Raw genomic sequence first — 17388 nt, 5'->3', positions numbered from 1 at the left:
TAACAAAGAATTTCTTAACAACCTGACTTACTGGAAATAATGAGGGGACAATCCTTATGTATTTCATAGTTACACTGTAAAGTGCAAGAAAGACAATTTTTCAAACCTACTCAGAAAGCACACTGAATGTAATATTAATGTGTGCCCTTTCTTACTTAATTTTTTACACGTGTACAGGTAATTTGAAAACTAAGGGTCTTTGTCCAAGAGCTGCCTGGCAGCCCAGCACAGTAATCTGTATTAAACAAGTGGCAAAGGTGTCAGGCTTCCTATTACTGCAAAGTGCCTTTTCACATCCTATTAGCTTATTTGAACAGAAATAAAATATGATGAGCGAGACGGGGCCTTTGGCTTGTCCTCTAATTAAAGCAGAACATGGTTGAATTATCTTTTCAAGACGACACAACTTTTCCTTTAATTAACTGTCACCCATGAAGAAAAGACAATGATCGTTTACTTCTTTTAATGATCTTAAAATGGCCTATTTGGAGAAGCCCAAAGAATTAATTTCCCTCTCGAGGAGCTTCGGGCTTCTCTGCTTACGTGGCACATTTTTGGTGTCAGTCAGCTTCCCAGAGGTCTCTCTTTTTTCTCCTTTTTTCTGTTTATTTTGGCCAGTCTGATCGTAATACTCTGGACACGTTGTGTATATGAATCCGTTATTCTCCTGAGATTTAAAGATTTCACAAAGCACACGCTTGAGACTGGCCTTTTGTTGCAGTGGTCTAGTTTGGGTCTGCGCTGGCAGGCTGGGTCTAAGATTCAACTGTATACACTATGTATACATGTAGAGAGAGATAGCGATCACTGGCCAGGTGAATCCTCTTGAGAAAATCATAGTACAGCTGTGTTTAATTATGGCATAGACAAAATTCTAATATTGTTTCTTTCTATATATATATATATATATATATTTTTTTTTTTTCTGCAATAGAACAGACTAAAGCAAATACAGACAGATCCTTGTTTAATAACTTCACTTTAACTTAATATTATACAATTGTCAGTTCCCTTCACTTTCTCACTGCAATATGTGATAGAGATGGGCTTGTGAATAGTTACAGATCAGATAAGAAAGGCATGTTCTTTTGCCTATTTATAGTCACAAGACCCTTTCTATCAGACAAATGCAATATTGTTAATCAGGAACATGAGAACGATTTTCTTTGCCTTGATCTGTTTACTTATATTACTGTTGCTAATATGTCCTCAGCAATGAATTAACTGGCTTATGAAACTGTTTCTCTGTATGTATATATAAAGTTAAAAGTAGGAGATCAAATGTTTTCCTGTTGTTAACTGCACAAGAGATCCAACAAAACATGCTGAGGCCTAGTCATGCTTTCAATGGGCATACTGGAATTTAGGAATATGTACATTTCAAGATGACATAAGATGCTTACTACAATATCTATGCTTTTATTTGGCTCTAGAAAATGCACATGCCTATTTTTGCCACAGCGTGTGAGCAGAATCTAACAGGCTTGATAACAAGGAAGTGACATGGGATTCTCTAAACAGTCAGACTGCAATCCTGCACTGTTACAGAGCAAACAACTCAAGGCAAGATCTCTCAAGGATGAATTGGGAAAGTGAAGTTCACACTTAACCTGTGTGTGTGTTTCAGAAGAGAGTGTGATACAGCCGTCTCGAACACAAGGACAATGGGCCATATTCATAAAACTAATTGCCCCTTTTTAATAGAGTGCTGGTGGCCATTAATGCTCCAGTTTTACTGACGTCTTCATAAAAAAAGTGAGTTAATTTAGCTTAACAGGCTCATAACCCGCGGAAGCCCCATTATCGTAAATACCTCAGCATTGTAAACCACTTGTATGATGTTAATCAGTGCCTTCTTTAGTATCATTTACAGCTCAGAAAAGTAGAAAAATGTACCTTTTCCGAAAGTTACCACTACCTCTTAGGTAATGCCACCTGAATCTTATTACAGGAACATTTTATCTGAGTAATTGGCCTAAAACTGTTATAGGGAAACACTGTTTACCTTTTTAGTCTCACTTCTCAAATGTGAATATTATACAACTGAGTAATAATTATTGTGTTCTCCTCACTTCTCTTTTTTGGTTCATCTTTATTATTTTTTCCACACGCTAAGTGCATGAAAAGAGAACTCTTCTACTCCTGAAATCTATTAAAATACAATCACAATATCTCATCAAATGCACCAGATTCTGAAATTGAACTTGAAAAACCCAGACTGAAATTTAGAATCCTTGCAAATTTGACCCTTTTCTAGTGTCTCACAAGCACCAATATTATGTTACACAATATGCTTTGATACTTCTGTGTATTATTTTGACAACAACAATCTGCTCTTCCAGTCATTTAAGAGGTATTTTTTTACAATGATTCCTCATGTGATTTTCCCTAGAACTAGTGTAATGATTTCGGAGCTCAGCAGTACAGTCTCTGTTGTAAGCGAAAGAGAATACAGTTTGCATCTCTGAGAGAGGTGTTCGCCATCTGTTAGCGGGATACTCCTGTGCTTAAAGCAACCTTGCCCTGAAAAAAAAGAAACAAAAAAGAAAAAAAGAACAGATATCTATTTTTAGAGACCCGATATTACAGCGAGTACCCTTTGTGTGCTGTGCTAGGCGCCTGGCAGCTTGTCGGTTTCCAGAAAGTTAATTATGAAAACAATATCGGAGAGGAAGCCATAAAAACAATGAGGAGCAATGGGCAAGGGAGGGGTCCTTCCTAAAAATAACTTCTCTAGGACGCCTCAGAAGCTGCAGCCTTCTCTAAAAAGGCTCGGTGATAAGGCTGGATACAACTGTGACCTGTCTATCTGAGGTTTATCAGTCCGCTACTCTATCACTGCTGTGATGGGAAGAATGTGCAAAAAGAATGTCTTCCTTCGCCGTGCTATTTTAAAACTCACACCGGCAAAGACAAAAACAGACCCGACTCAAGAGTTTCTTTTCACAGCTAGGGAACCACTATTGAAGCCCACTGGATTAAACCTTCTCTGATCCATAAGCGTCCAAAAACAAAATAAAAAATCTATAAAAACAAAATGAAGGCAGTTGTGTTTCATTCTATTGAATCAACCAAAAACAAAAACAAAAACAAAGCCCCCCCAGACAAGCACTTGAATTCCTAGGTTGTTTTATATGTATACAGGTTGGGCACACCATCTAATAAAACAGCATGCTTGGAATGTTACAAATCTCCTCTTAGGCTGGGCTTTTTGTGTTTTCTTGAGTTCCCAGATGCAGTGCCAGAGACACCGAGGAAGATGAGGGGTTACTGCAGTAACAACAGTCACGATGGCTTTGTTTTACCTGCATCATTTACAAACACAACTGGCTTCACCGGAGGCACTAACGGGTCGCAATGAAATGTGGAAGACATTTTTACAGCGGCAGAGACTGGAGTAGTGTGAGATACTGCAGAGGGCACGTTCTCCCACATGTTCGACACATTTGCCGTTTTGCCCCTGTTGACCTCCGCATGAAGAGAAAGACCTGTCACAGGGTGGCCTTGATAAGATCCATTAGTGCTGCGCTCTGACAACAACTGGGGCTTCAAGCGATGTCCTTCAGCGCTCACAATGGGAGGATCATGTGACTCTACAGGAACACAGGGTTGGTCTGCCACAGTGATCTTTTGATGCATTACAGAGTATGCATGCTAAATTAAGCCTATTATCGAGGCCTATAATTAAGATCATATTATTTGTGTTGCCATTAATGTATTAGATGTATGTCTTTATCCAAGGCACCTTGCATTCAGGAAATGTAATATATTTCAAAGTGCTGAGGTTGTGTATCACACAGTGGATTACAGATGACAGAGAACAACACAACATAATATATGATACTCACTCATGCAGGCTGACAACACTATCTGTAATTCAATGGGCTTATCCGAGGCAAACGCCAGTTATCCAGCAAGTGACGATCATTACGACAGGCTGGGGCTTAAATTGACTTTGCAGATTGTGGAACCTTTAAATTAGAACCATTTTTTGGTACTTTTAGAGACTAGGACAAAGGCAAAAAGCAGGAATGTGTCCAATGGATTTCCTCTTGTGTGGGTCAGGGAAGCAGAGGCTTTTATCTTTCTGTTCTCTCCCTCGAAGAGTTTTCTTTGCTCAGATACACAATTGGACAGGGCTTCTTATTGCTTATCAGAAAGACATCGTTCTCAGAGTGTGCTGCCAGCGTGACGGCTAAACAGGAAGGCTGCAAGGGAAAACCCGGGTCAGGACGCTGGGCACTGTTTGCACATAGCCGGAGAATGCCTTCTTTAGAGACAAAATCTCTCCCTCCCTCTTTGACAAGCATTCCAGTGTGCAGAAGGAAGGACCCTCAGCTCGAGGCGTTTTGTTTTCGCTCGAATGTTTGGAAAACAGCAGAGGTGTGCAAATGAACCTGGCATTTCACTGTGTGCTGATAAACAATCGCACGGCATAATGCTCTGCCTGCGTAAGTAGAAAAGCAAAAGGCAGGGAAGAGAAAGGTGAGCTCTGTTCCTCAATATTGCACGGTCCTCTTTTTATCTAGGTACTTTTTTACATCTTGCTCAAAGTGTATGTGAATTCACTATCCTTTTACAGTTGACGTCTCTCTGGAAGCCTTTTTTAAAACAAAGGAAAGAATACATTTCCTTTATGTAACATTTACAGAAATTACTATATGATCCACACCAATAAGAATCAGAAGGCTTCAATGTCAGGAAGATATTTGTGGAAATTCTTGCAAAAGTCCTAGAAAACATCACCTCCTGAACTATTTTAAAATCATATTTCAAAAAATCTATTCCAAAGTGTTTAATTAGTAGCAGTTTTACAGTGATCTCCTGTGATCAACAGTGTGTTGCCCTGTACGGTGAGCATACAAGATACATTCAGAGTAGATATTGTGTGTCACAGTAGCTTCCTCTATACACTTTGTGGTGAAATATCTTCACCTAAGAAATAGCAAGTCAATGCTACATGTGTCCCTGTGTTCACACTCCAACAAAGCCTTATTGTTTGAAGCAAATTAGTTCACAGAATGAATTAAGAAAGTACAACAGGGGTTCTGGCCTAATCCCTGGATGTAAAAAAGAGAACTTGCCAAGAAAAGTCTTAGACCTTCAAGGGGAGTGTGAGCAATGCTGGAGCTCTGGTCAGTCTGTCTATCTTTCAAACAGAAAGAGAGAGGAAAAAATAGTCAGCGAGAAAGCAGTTAACAAGAACCATACGTTTTAACTTTTTTTTTTCTCCCTCCAAACCCCCCTCTATGTCTCCTCCCTGGTTTTCTCCAATCGGCCCAGGCCTTTCTGAAACAAGGCTCTTTGTGGTACAGGAAATTCTGTAGTTCGGGAGCACTGGGGTAGGCTGTGAACAGATTTCCTGTCAGGGCCATTGCTAAGAAAAAAGCAGGGTCAGTTATCTCCAAACTAGAGGAGTCGCAGCAACCAGCCCCCTCCTCTGTTTTCCCTCCCCTTCAGAAGTCTGACATCTCAGACCTCACCACCAGCCGGCCAGCACCACCACGGCCAGAAACCTTCAACAGAACTGGCTAGCTGTGGAAACAACAACAATAAGGAAAGAAAAAAAAAAGAAAAACCCGTCCCTTTACCTCACTTCCTCTGTTTCCTGAACCACAAGGCTGGAGACCAGGGAGATGGTGAAGAGAAGAGAAAGAGAGGAAGAGAAAAAGGCAAAGCGGAGTGAGTAGGAAAAAAAAAGAAAAAAGAAGAGGAAACTAACTCATTTGGCTGCTGCTGCTGCTCCAGCCAGAGCCAGGTCCTAAATCTTGCCGGGCTCGTTTTTCTTTCCCAACACCGTTAAAGAGTTCCAGAGCGTTACAGAACTCACTGTCACCTTGTGCTACTTTATACACCTATCAGCCGCCAAGGAGGGAGAAGAAAATAATTGATCAGGACACTGTCAAATGGCAATGTTGGGATGTTTTACCCAGGCTTTGTTTTACTCTCCGAAGACTTGTTGGCTGTTCTATGTTTCTGTCAGGATGTGAAGTCTGTTTTCTCTCTGGAAATGAGGTGGATTTTCTGATTTTATTTTGTTTTATTGTAGTTTTGGCTGTTATTATTATTATTATTATTATTATTATAATTATTATTATAATAATTATTAATTTTGAGTTCAGTTCTTTTCCTGCTCTCCCTTACCCGAGGACTTTCTGGAGACCAATGGTTGTGGATTTGAGGCTCCTGTTGTTTTGAACTGAAGTGTACAGCTGGAGATTTCAGGGATCCCCAATGAAGAACAAGGCAGCAAAGCAGAAATCTAAAAGGAAAGGGAGTCTCAGTGCTTTTGGCTGCGACCTGACTGAATACCTACAGACCTCAGGACAAGATGGTAAAACCCTTTCATTTCTCTTCCCTCCCTCCATTCTGTGATCTTTTTTTCCTTTTCTTTTTCATTTCTGACATTTCCTTTTTGTTTTCTCCACAACTTTAAAAATGTCATCCCAGCTGGGCATTTAGTGGGTCAAATCAAAAGTTATACAGAGGAACCTTGAACTTGCTGTTGTTTATTCTTCTTCTTCTCTTACCCTCTCTACCTTTCTAAAATCAGTGGCAGTTAAATTGAAAAGAAAAGAAAAGAAACATTGTATTAGCATCTCCTTCTATGATCTGTTTCTTGGCTGTAAAAATAATCATTTAGACCTGGTTCTAATTTATACACAGCCATTTGTAGAATATAAGTAAAGCTGACCTTGAGATATGGCAAAGTTTTGTTGTATAAAGAGAGAGCATCAAATAATCCCTGCCTTTCTGGTTTGATGAACGCTAACCGGTTTCCACTGAATTGTTCCTCTGTCACACAGTTTGGCACTAAAGCATGTCTTCTTTGAGGTCTAAATGTAACTCATAATCTAAATAGTTGCTGTATTTTAAGACCATTGTTTTTTTTTTGGTTTATTTTTATACAACAGACAGCCGGGTCTGGGAACATATTTGACTTCATAAATGACTTATTTAAATGCAAGTGTGAAATATTCAGGCTGGATAAGAACATATTTCCAAATATAAGCAAATATATTCTGCAATCTTTGTGAATGAAGGAGCCCTTGTGAAACCTTGGGAGCTCAAAAAGTCCACCAAAAAAAAATCCAGAATGAAAATGTTATTCAATGCATATTTTTCAACAATAAAAGTATCAGCGTGCCATAATAATTAATGACCTGTGAACACTTCAAAGGCCTTGGGTGTTCAGTCAGAAAAAAAAAAATAAGGAACCTCGGGAGCTAATTCTGGAAAAAAAAAAAAGGGCTTATATTAAACAGTTATATATAACAGGCACTGGAATGAGTAATAATATCCCTTGCTGTGAGTTATGACAAGAAGGCCCTCTGCAGATACTGAATCATATTAGTTTAAAAGTAGGAATTTGCTCAGCTAATTTTATTCAAATGAATGTTTTCAAGCTGGATGGTGATTTGGTCAGGTTCACAGGGAGATAAGGATATGCTTTTTTACAGTGCAAGTTCTGCTGTCGGTGTCCATTGTTCACAAGGAACAATGCCTTTCTTCAGCGGCAGAAAAAAGCTAATCGGGGAAGTTGGTTCCCCCTTATTGCATCTGATATAGAATCTCTTTGAAAACTCTTAGAAGCAAATGCATGCGCTTTAGCACTGTTTACAGTATAACGGCCCGCATCACACAATCACATGTCCGCGGAAAGACAGCGTAGCTTTGTTGTCCCAACGAAGTGCAGGAAAGGGCAGTTAAGACTGACGCAAATCATTGTCTGCTCCTCTTTTCATACCTAACGTTGCCCATTCCCCAAAGCTCCTGGTCGAGCCAAGAGATACACAGGTTGTGTATCTGTAAATGAGACAGGAGCTATCCCTAGAGAAGATGCACTAGCTGAAAGTTTTCCAAGGCTTTTTTGTTCTTTTCCGCTTCATCCCTGTTGTTTTTATAAGGATAATTGATTTATCAGATCAGTTTCAGGCTTCATGTGGAATAGAATGTGGATGACTTTGATGTTTAAGATTTTAAAACTCACGGAAAACAAAATATGCATCGTAGTATGAAACCTTAGGGTATTTACTGTGAAGTCCTACACTAGGCAACTGCGATTCTACCACTGAGCCCTCTCTGCTGTTTTAATTGCATGGCATGAAGTGCTACATCAGGTTATGGAAAATCGCCTTCTGGCTTCCAGGTTGCATTTAGGTGACAAGCAGCCACACACACTGGACCTCTCTCTTGTCACATCTATAAGACCATGTCCTGCGGTGTGTCAGTCCTAATTCATCTGTGCACTCCTGTACAGTCCCAGGCCTCTGTGTGAACCTGTGCAGCAGGTTGACCCTGTGAGAGAGGTGTATTGCTGAGCAGGAACTCTCAGGAGGTAACGCGAAACACATGTAGCTCTGACTTGTGTGAGGCCTATGTTTTCTGAATGATTCTGGGATACATTCTCTGGCAGTGGTGTGTGTATGACAGAAAGGAGATGCATCTCTCTGTTGCCAATATAGAAGGATGCACCTCCAACCTGTCATGCACACATAACTGCCACAGGGCAGTCATGCTGCGACTGTGGCTCCTTGGCAGCGTTAACAGGATGCACTGGTTTGTTCCCATGACAAAAGGAGAAGTCACTAATGCCTTATTTTCATAACATGGTTTGTTGGATTTTCACTAGTGTGCTGGCAATTGGTCAGTAACAGAAGGGAATTAAATAAAGTGAAGCCAAAGTGGGAATCCTGCAGCAACAGCTGTTTGCATTCATATGGTATTCCCATCAAATGTTTTTGTTTTAAAAAACAGAACCAGTTGTTCTGGGATATGTATTTGAGGATTTACGTCCACGTTATTAAAGGAATTGACATATTATATCCATTCTCAAATTTGATTAAAAGTTGGTCACCTACTTTAATTCCCAAACCAATTTAGGAAAGGAATTTCGAGGATTTGTGAGCAGGGTCTGAAACTACCTTATCATGAGAGTGTGGCCCAGCTCCACTTTGTCTCGGCCTGTACAATTAGCATGCCTGGAGCAAACTGATAAACACCAGCTGCCTTGCAGAGGTCATGTCTGCTGGTGTTTGTGTGAGATCCAAACCAAATACAGTCCAAAACAAAATAAAAAATTGTACAGCTTGACTTCAGTTTCCACTGAAGTTGGTTATGCGGTTACATTGTTTCCTCTCAACACAACTTTTGCTTTGTCCCAAACATTACGATTGTTCATTTACCAGCAAATAATTCCGCTGATTAAAAGAGAGAAAACATCTTCAATTGCTTGTGTTCAAACATTCTATTAGTTTTTTGTTATATATATATATATATATAATATTACATCTTTTGTTAGCAATTCCATTCAGTTCCATTTCCATTAATGTTGATTTCCTCACTTTATACAAAGTTTCAGGCAATTAAAACACATTGAGTCTGAATGAGATGCTCTACACCAGGAATATTTGATGTATTGTGTTTTGTAACTTTGTAAAGGAGTGCAAAGGAGGGGAATATCATTATTTGTACCTGGAAAAATATATTCATGCCCCACCTCACAACCTTTGTTATTTTATGTAATTACACAAGTAAATCTTTTCTTGTGTTTACAGAGGGTTGTAGGATTATTGCACTCTTTTATTGGCACTCTCTCAGCAAAGGGACAGATTTATAGAGATGAGTAATTAGTTAGTTAAAAGATCTAACACAAGATTGCAGTGTCTTAAACAGTGTCTCTTTAAATATAGTACACATAACCCTGCCAAGGTTTAGATCATGAATGACAGGCCTGCACAGTCAGATCGAGGTGGCTAGTGTTTGTGCTGAGCTTCGTCCAGCGAAGAGCACCAATCTTTTTCTGGCATTTGAAAGCAGAAGAAAAAAATTAAAATTAAAAAAAAAAATGAAGTAAATCTCAACCTGTTTACCAGATGTTAAGCTTGGCTCTGTGGTTCCTTATCCCCTCAGATGTGAATTTCAAAATACAGCATAGCAAGAAAACAGTGTTTGCTATCATAAAGCAACTATGGAAGGAATTTCTTATTGTTCACTTCTCCCTCAGATCCCTGCTTAAGTTTCCTAACTTAAAGGAAGGTGGTCCTGTGTGTTGGTTGGCTCACAGCTGGCCCAAAAGCCCAGTTCATGTTAGCCAAACACTGTGAACAAGCTGGCCATGGAGTGGTGTCTGGCTTGACTATATTATCTGCACAGCCCTGAACATGGTCACAAACTCCTCCTCTAGGCCCTTTCCAAAAAAACAAACAAACACACCAACAACAACACAGCTGCATACAAACAACGCATTAGGAATTCAATGTCACTTGCAAAAGTCATTACAAATTCAAATTAAATCAAGAACTATAAAATATGTAACCGCATGTGTTTATACTGTGTTTAAACAAAGTGTAGGTACCGATAATGATCTCCTGGTGCTATGGTAACAACATGATCCAGCGCTCCTAACTCTCCAGTAACGCAGTGATGTGATGTTGTTCTGCCGTGTCTATAACACTTGCCCTACAGGTTCGTCTACCCTCTGTGCTCTGTATACTTCTCTTTTCTTGTGTATTTCCATGTGTGCGCTGTCTGTGGGGTTCTTTGTGCAATTTGACAATTTTCTCTTTTTTGTCTTCACTAATCAGCCCCAGATTGAAAGTGTGTAGTTAATCATGTTCCATTTACAAACCACACTTTAAATGTGTGTATTAAATACAGACAAAACTGAGGTATCAGTTATGTGCTACATATGTATAAGGATAGGTGTTATATAAGAACAGACACACAACAAAACAGTGACACTGGTTGGGATTTTATTACCCCGTTTTATAGCCACTCCTGGTGGAGGAGAGCTCTGGGCAGATGCTGCTGGCTGATAAGATCCACAAGCTCTAGCTTCCTCTATGAGGTCCCAAGTATTTACAGTGATGTCACTCAGCTGGATTAAGTGACTGAAGCCTCTGTCTTTCACAAGAAAGTGAAATTATTCAAGTCTGTCCCAGGGCCGTGGCAATTAAGCCGATTGACATAATCATGTATTGTTGCTCAACAGAGAGTCAATTCATTGTTTGAACACTGTTCATTTATTCCCCCCACCCCCCCCTCCACTCCTCCCAACTCAATTTCTTCTTCATGCCCTGCTGGTATTAGGGATTTGGCAGAGACAGCCGATGTTCAGAGCCAGATAATTCCTTTCCCTGGGCTCACCCCTGTGTTATAATGTCAGCACAGGGTTCGGAGGAGAGGGAGGGCGGGCGAGGGAGCAGTTGACTTTTTGGAAGTTTTGACACAGTGCATTCCTCAGATTAGTGATGTCGTTTATGGCCCATGCCTTTGTCATTCACAAAGCTGCACTCAAGTTACACTACAGGGCCGACTGTGAATAAATCACATGCAAAACAGTCTGCTCTAATTAGCAGTAAAGCATCCGTGGAAAGCAAATTGTGGTCCCTGTCTTCCTATGAAGTGTGACCTTGTATTCTAGAACCTGGAAGTTTAGGTTGACTGACACTATTAACACTATTAAGCTCAGCTAGACAACTTCTAACTAAAATGTGATGCTTTTTTGTTGAAACTTAAGCATGAACTAACTCAATTCCAAGCAGGGAAGCATTATTTTAATGATGAAATATAACACATTTGAGATGGGAATTGATTTGCTAACCACATAAAAACAACAATGGGAACGCTTTACCCATAGAAGAAAAAGCTCTGCCGAGAACTTAAAAATATATTTCCTTTAAAAATATTTATTCTGTTCTGTAGACCTACTAGATGTAATGGCATAGTTATGAAGTCAATCAGACAAACTGTATCAGAGTCATGCACTTCCACCCCCCCACCCCCACACACGCACAACATCAGTTGAAGTGGAAATTATGTCATGAACTTGTTTCATCAACGCAACAGGGTGTGTTGTTGAGTAGAATATTCATTGTCCTTTTGTTAATAAAACTCAATAGGAAACTGAGTCACTTTTCTGACAAAGGATATACACAAATTTGACTGGATTCTTTGTTAGAAATTCTTTAATTTTAAAGGAGTCGGCTCCACTGTGAAGCAGGTAGGAGTGAAAACAAGATAACAAGGTCTCTTGTATTTATCTCACTGTACAATCCTATTCTGGTTCCACTGTACCTGTACATGGACATAAAGGACAACATGCATTGCATTGACATGTATTTCGCTCATATTATACATTATGTTATATAAATGTGTGGTAAAAATATGACATAGGTGCAATTAACTGAAACAAAGACATAACCTTTCAGTACACCTTCATGAAAGCACTGCAAATTCTATACATTTTTAAACTGAATTCACCAAGACAAGTTTTATTTCCCAATTGCAACATAGTAGAACCAAATGTTTTCATACAATGATGACAGCATAATAAATAATTATGGATAGTTTTAGCAGCTCATTTGTAGCTGTACATGTTGATTCATCTTCCTTAAATTCAGTCTGTCACCAAGCATGTGGCTTGTTTACAAATGTTTTTACTTATATTTGTACTATTCTTCTTTGATTGCTGGTCTTGTTAGTCAGAAATCCATGCCAAGGAATTCTCCGATTTGAAGTTTTCACGATTTTGGTCATGTGATACTGCTGGCTTAAAGGGTGATGTGGTTTGTGGTTTCTCATAGAGTAAGGCGAAAACTGTGTTGGGTCTTCTGTCTACCCTGCAGCACCAGTCCTCAAAAATATCCCTTTGATATGTTTTCATAATCCCATTATAGGATAAACCCCAAAAATCATATTCTTATGCAAAATGTGGGAACAATGAATATCTGGAATAACAATCGAGAGTATTATGTAAAGCGCAGTTGTCTCCTGTTGGGGGTCTCATGAAGTTCTGATTCACTGATTTAACTTGTCCTGGCATACTTGTGTTCATCAAATTGATCAGGCATACTGAGATGCTTCTGGTGGTCACATATTCCACTTGGGTAAGGATCATTTACCAGGAAGCAGTTTACATGGACTGCGTGTGTTTCCCTGAACGATGAGCAAAGAACAAATGCATGCAGATCATGCAAGCAGATCTCTCATGGTTTGCCACTACCAGAACATTTAACTGAATTAGCACTTAAACTACACACACACACACACACACACGCACACACGCACACACGCACACACGCACACACACAAACTATTATCTCTATTCTCCACCACGCTGACAAAACACTACCAACCTCTGCAGAATGCATGGAAAGATTTACAGCGTCAGAACAGCAACAACAGCCAGTCCTTGTTAATTTGACACACTGCAGACAGAGAGCCAGCTGGCAGGGCTGCAGAGGGTATGTGGCAGGCAGGCAGGCTCGTGACGTGTGGGGTGCGAGATGCCAGCTGTTGACCCCCCTAACTGCCGTCACTCTGCCCGTGATGGAGACGGCGCAGCCAGAGCCACATGGGCCCAGTCTGTCAGCAGCACATCCTCAGGAACTGATGACTGGAGGCCTTCCCGCACACATCCACATGGGACCCCGTCTCCCACTGAGAGGCAGGGCAGGGGAACACAGATGATTCAGAGTTTGGGCTTGATCGTATAACAAGGAACGGTGACCGGAACCACATCATTTTCAATTACATGAGCTGCTTACACAACTTGGTGTCAGAGTCATAAAAGGCTGTGTAAACATGTGTACATTTACAGGGCACGAGTGACTTCCCATAACAGATGAAGTGCCAATCTTGTTTGTCCATGGGTCCATTCTGTGTGTGGGGGCACCTAATTGGTGCAACAGTCCTTAATAGGACATCCTAAGAGGAACCTGCGACCAGGGGGGTTTCCGTGAAAGATCCGTGCCTTCTCTCTGACTCTCAACAGCACCAATGCAAAGACCAAATGCTGAAGTTTTCAAAGATGAAGGAAATGTCTCAGACTGATATTGTCCTATGTTCTGCCGATTATTTTCGTTCAGTTCCCCAATGGCAAAACACGCACCCGCAAGCATAATTACCTTTGCACATGGTGAACACTACCACTCTGTTCACCTGCTCTCATCGTTGTTTTCCACAGTGAGAAGTAGCACTTGTGGCAGGTCATTCAAGGGCACAATGTGAGACTAGCCTCATGTCCTACACGATTAACATTCTCTTCTTCTAGCAAGGTACTCATTAAAGACAGTATATATCCTGTCAGATGTCAGGAAAGAGGAGGCCGGTGCACACTATTCCTTTGCAATTCTTTGTTCCATTCTTGTCTTACAGCAGCGCACTATTGCAGTATCAGAGGCCTGTTAGTGCAATCTTAAGATTGTTTACTCTGTGTCTCTGTGTCTGATAGGCTTCCTCTCCTCTACAGCTGCCTCTTGTCCAGGCATGGGATACGGCTCAGCAGGCTACAGAGCAGGACCGTGTGTAAACACGAGCCTTACAATTGAAGTGTTGTTAGCTTGGAGGGATTCAGCCTTGGATATTTGCATTGTATTGAAAAAGGCAACGACTGACTTCCTCAGCTCACTGCACAGATTTCATGGCAAAAATAGACAGACAGTTTATTATGACTATTAGTAGTAGAGTTCAAAGAGAGAGAGAGAGAGAGAGAGAGAGAGATTGGAAAAAGGAGATCCTCTGCTGTTTGTGACAACCAACATTATCTTTAGATTGTTACTTTATGTGTAATCCTTTGCCTTACATTGGTACGTCTTTATTACATATCATTGATATGAAAACTAGCTGACAAAATATGAAGTTTCCACTCATTTCCCTCCACATAATGATCAACAGTAACCTACACCAAGCTTTAGCTATCACATGGAACTGCTATTGCCAGGCAGCTGAAAATATCTAGGTGAGCAAAGAGCACAAGATACCCCAGCAGTCCAGCAAATGGTCTGAACAAACGAGGCGCTCCTCGTGCACAGCAGTGAGTTTAGAAACTGGCCTGACTGGTAAGTGAGCAAAAAACAGAGAACTATTGTTTACGTTCCATTCCCACACATTTCTTCCTTTTTGGGAAGCTGATTTAAAGTGCGTATGATGAATATTGCTTATTTTATTCTTTGGTTCCTCTCAGAATACCTCACAAACATTATTAAGAAAGGGAGGAAAGGGGCAGATGTGTTTATATATATATATATATATATATATATATATATATATATATATATATATATATAAAGCTCAGTGAAGCTCTTTTTTATATTTTATATACAATGTGAAACCACTTTTTATGGTACACACAGATAGGCAGGTAGACACAATTCGAGTTCTGTTAAACTCTAACATTTTAATTAGCAAAATTATGAATTATATTCATTGATTAATTATATTAATTGTGACCCACTGTTTCCCTGTAGGAGCATCAAATTAAAATCCTAATTTAGGCAAAACTAATAAGAATTTCTCATACAATTTTAACGTTACCTTATTTGTGAACCTACATTGTGCAGTACGGGGGAGAGAAAAAAACAACAGAATATCTCTCTTGAAACAAGCATGTTGGACAAACATGGATCAGTGACAGTTCTGAATAATAAACTAAGGATTTTCATGTTAATGGAGTTGCTTATTTACGTATAACGTATCAAAAGCCAGATTACTGTCAGTAAGCAAGCGTTACGTGCAGTCCAAGAAGGCAGCAGTTATGAGCCTGATGAAAGAAGGACTTTGGTTTACAAGACTTGTCAGACATTTCCTTTCAGACAGGACTGTGGGATTATTATTATTATTTTCTCAGAGAACACCACAGACAAGTGTGGTCATGGGAGGTCTTTTTCTGTGATTACTCAGGATAGGGGATGTGGCCAAGAGTGTTCTGCTATAACCAGATAAGTGACCACACTGCGCATTCACTGGGGGTTTTATGGGTAAATCATTCATCTCTGCAAAGAGAAGAGTCTTTGCAGAATACATGATTTGTGTCAAAAGGAAATTCTGTAATTAAGCAGTATTATCAATTATTGTGGGAGCACAAATACAGAGCTTTACAAAAACATATATAAGTTTTATAAAATAAATAATAAAATTTCTCCACTGCAGTTTGCATGCACTTACGTATATATCTGTTAGCTAGCTTTACTGTCTTGATTGGTTCCTGTCTAAGCAAATGCCTAGAACGAGACTATTTTACTTATAGGAATGAAAGAATCAATATGTTTCATAGAAGTCTGGTGCTCACAAATGCACAAATACATCTGTGTTTCATCACAGTTGAGATTTTGTTATTTTCTTAATCAATTAACTCTGGTGGTCTAAGGAAGAACGCATAACCAATAACAAATTCATGACCATACAGTAAAGAGGTATGGGTTTGAAATTATATTACTTTTTTATGTCTACGAGCTTTCATTAATGTGTTTTTTAAGAAATTAGAGATAACATAAGTTAAATAGAAATGTAAGTAATAACTTAAGCTTAGTATATAAGCAAGCATTTAAAAATATTATTATATTAATAGTATAAATAGTAGCTATAGTAAAATCAGTATTTACTTTCAAAAGTAAGACAATAAATAAGTAAATAAGTAAGTAAGTAAGTGAATAAATAAATAACACACCAAGGTTTATAGCACTGTGGTAGTTAATGGGACTCAGTAAACTGTAAACTGCCAGTCAAAATGTATTTTTCCAGAACCCCTGGAGTGCACATGCAGATGTAATTTGGCACACTGGACATGTTTTGTACTTTCCTCAAAGTGTTTACAAGCTGTGTGTGAGTGTAACTGTGCAGCCCACCAGGAGCTACTGCACACTGCGCCCTGCCAGCCCTCGCCTGGCGTCCGTGGCTCTTGAAATTCTCAGAGATTGATACTCATGTGGGGAGGAAGCATTTCATCTTCAAGAGACAGGGGCTCTTCCCTCTGAAAGGAAGTCAGTTTTCATTAAATGTAGAGCACTTTCTAATTTGTACACAATTTATAAATAGCCTTCGACAAATATCATTTTTGAATCACCTTGATTTTAAAAGTTCTGAAAATCCATTTCCATACATAATCTGAACATGCTTGTGAACATGTTTTTAAACGCTCACATTTGACAAGAAAGGATGTGAAAGGAACTTGGATAAAAGAGAATAAATGGATCATGATTCTTTGCAGCAACAGCATCAAATTTGAAATGTTTTATTGCATAAGATGGTTAATTTCAAACAGGAGTGCCACTGCTGACTGCTACTACTACTGAGTAAGAGCCTTGATAGAATTCCATGTAGAAAAAAGAAACGGTCTTTATTGTTTTTACAGTATTCATAAGTGACTTGAATACAACCCCACGTTGCCTGAGCGCCGTGCTCTGTTCTACATTGTATATCGTTGTGCCTTCGCCTAATGGAAAAAGCCTGCAAGCAGGAAGTCGAACAGTTTTGCAGGAAGTGACTGCCGACATCAACAGGATGGACTGTGTTACGACCACTGCTGCCACCTTTACAATGCCGAGTTATGAAAGATGTCAACAGAATTGGACAAATGTGTGTGTGTATAACGTGTGTGTGTGTGTT

At 39.6% G+C, this 17388-nt stretch overlaps 1 protein-coding gene across 2 annotated transcripts in view; it reads left to right on the top strand.

The window, feature by feature from the left end:
• Positions 1-5703: 5703 nt before the first annotated feature.
• Positions 5704-17388, top strand: part of arhgap31 (Rho GTPase activating protein 31) — a 33679-nt gene continuing 21994 nt past the window's right edge. For both annotated transcript variants that reach the window (XM_066699138.1, XM_066699137.1), the window contains exon 1: positions 5704-6334. In XM_066699138.1, the coding sequence (XP_066555235.1) occupies positions 6235-6334 (100 nt within the window). In that variant the 5' untranslated portion in view covers positions 5704-6234. The remainder of the gene's footprint in view (positions 6335-17388) is intronic.

Source organism: Amia ocellicauda, chromosome 3 (genome assembly GCF_036373705.1).
Source record: "Amia ocellicauda isolate fAmiCal2 chromosome 3, fAmiCal2.hap1, whole genome shotgun sequence".
In the NCBI taxonomy this organism is placed as follows: domain Eukaryota; kingdom Metazoa; phylum Chordata; class Actinopteri; order Amiiformes; family Amiidae; genus Amia; species Amia ocellicauda.
This window is presented reverse-complemented; position numbering and strand designations above follow the sequence as displayed.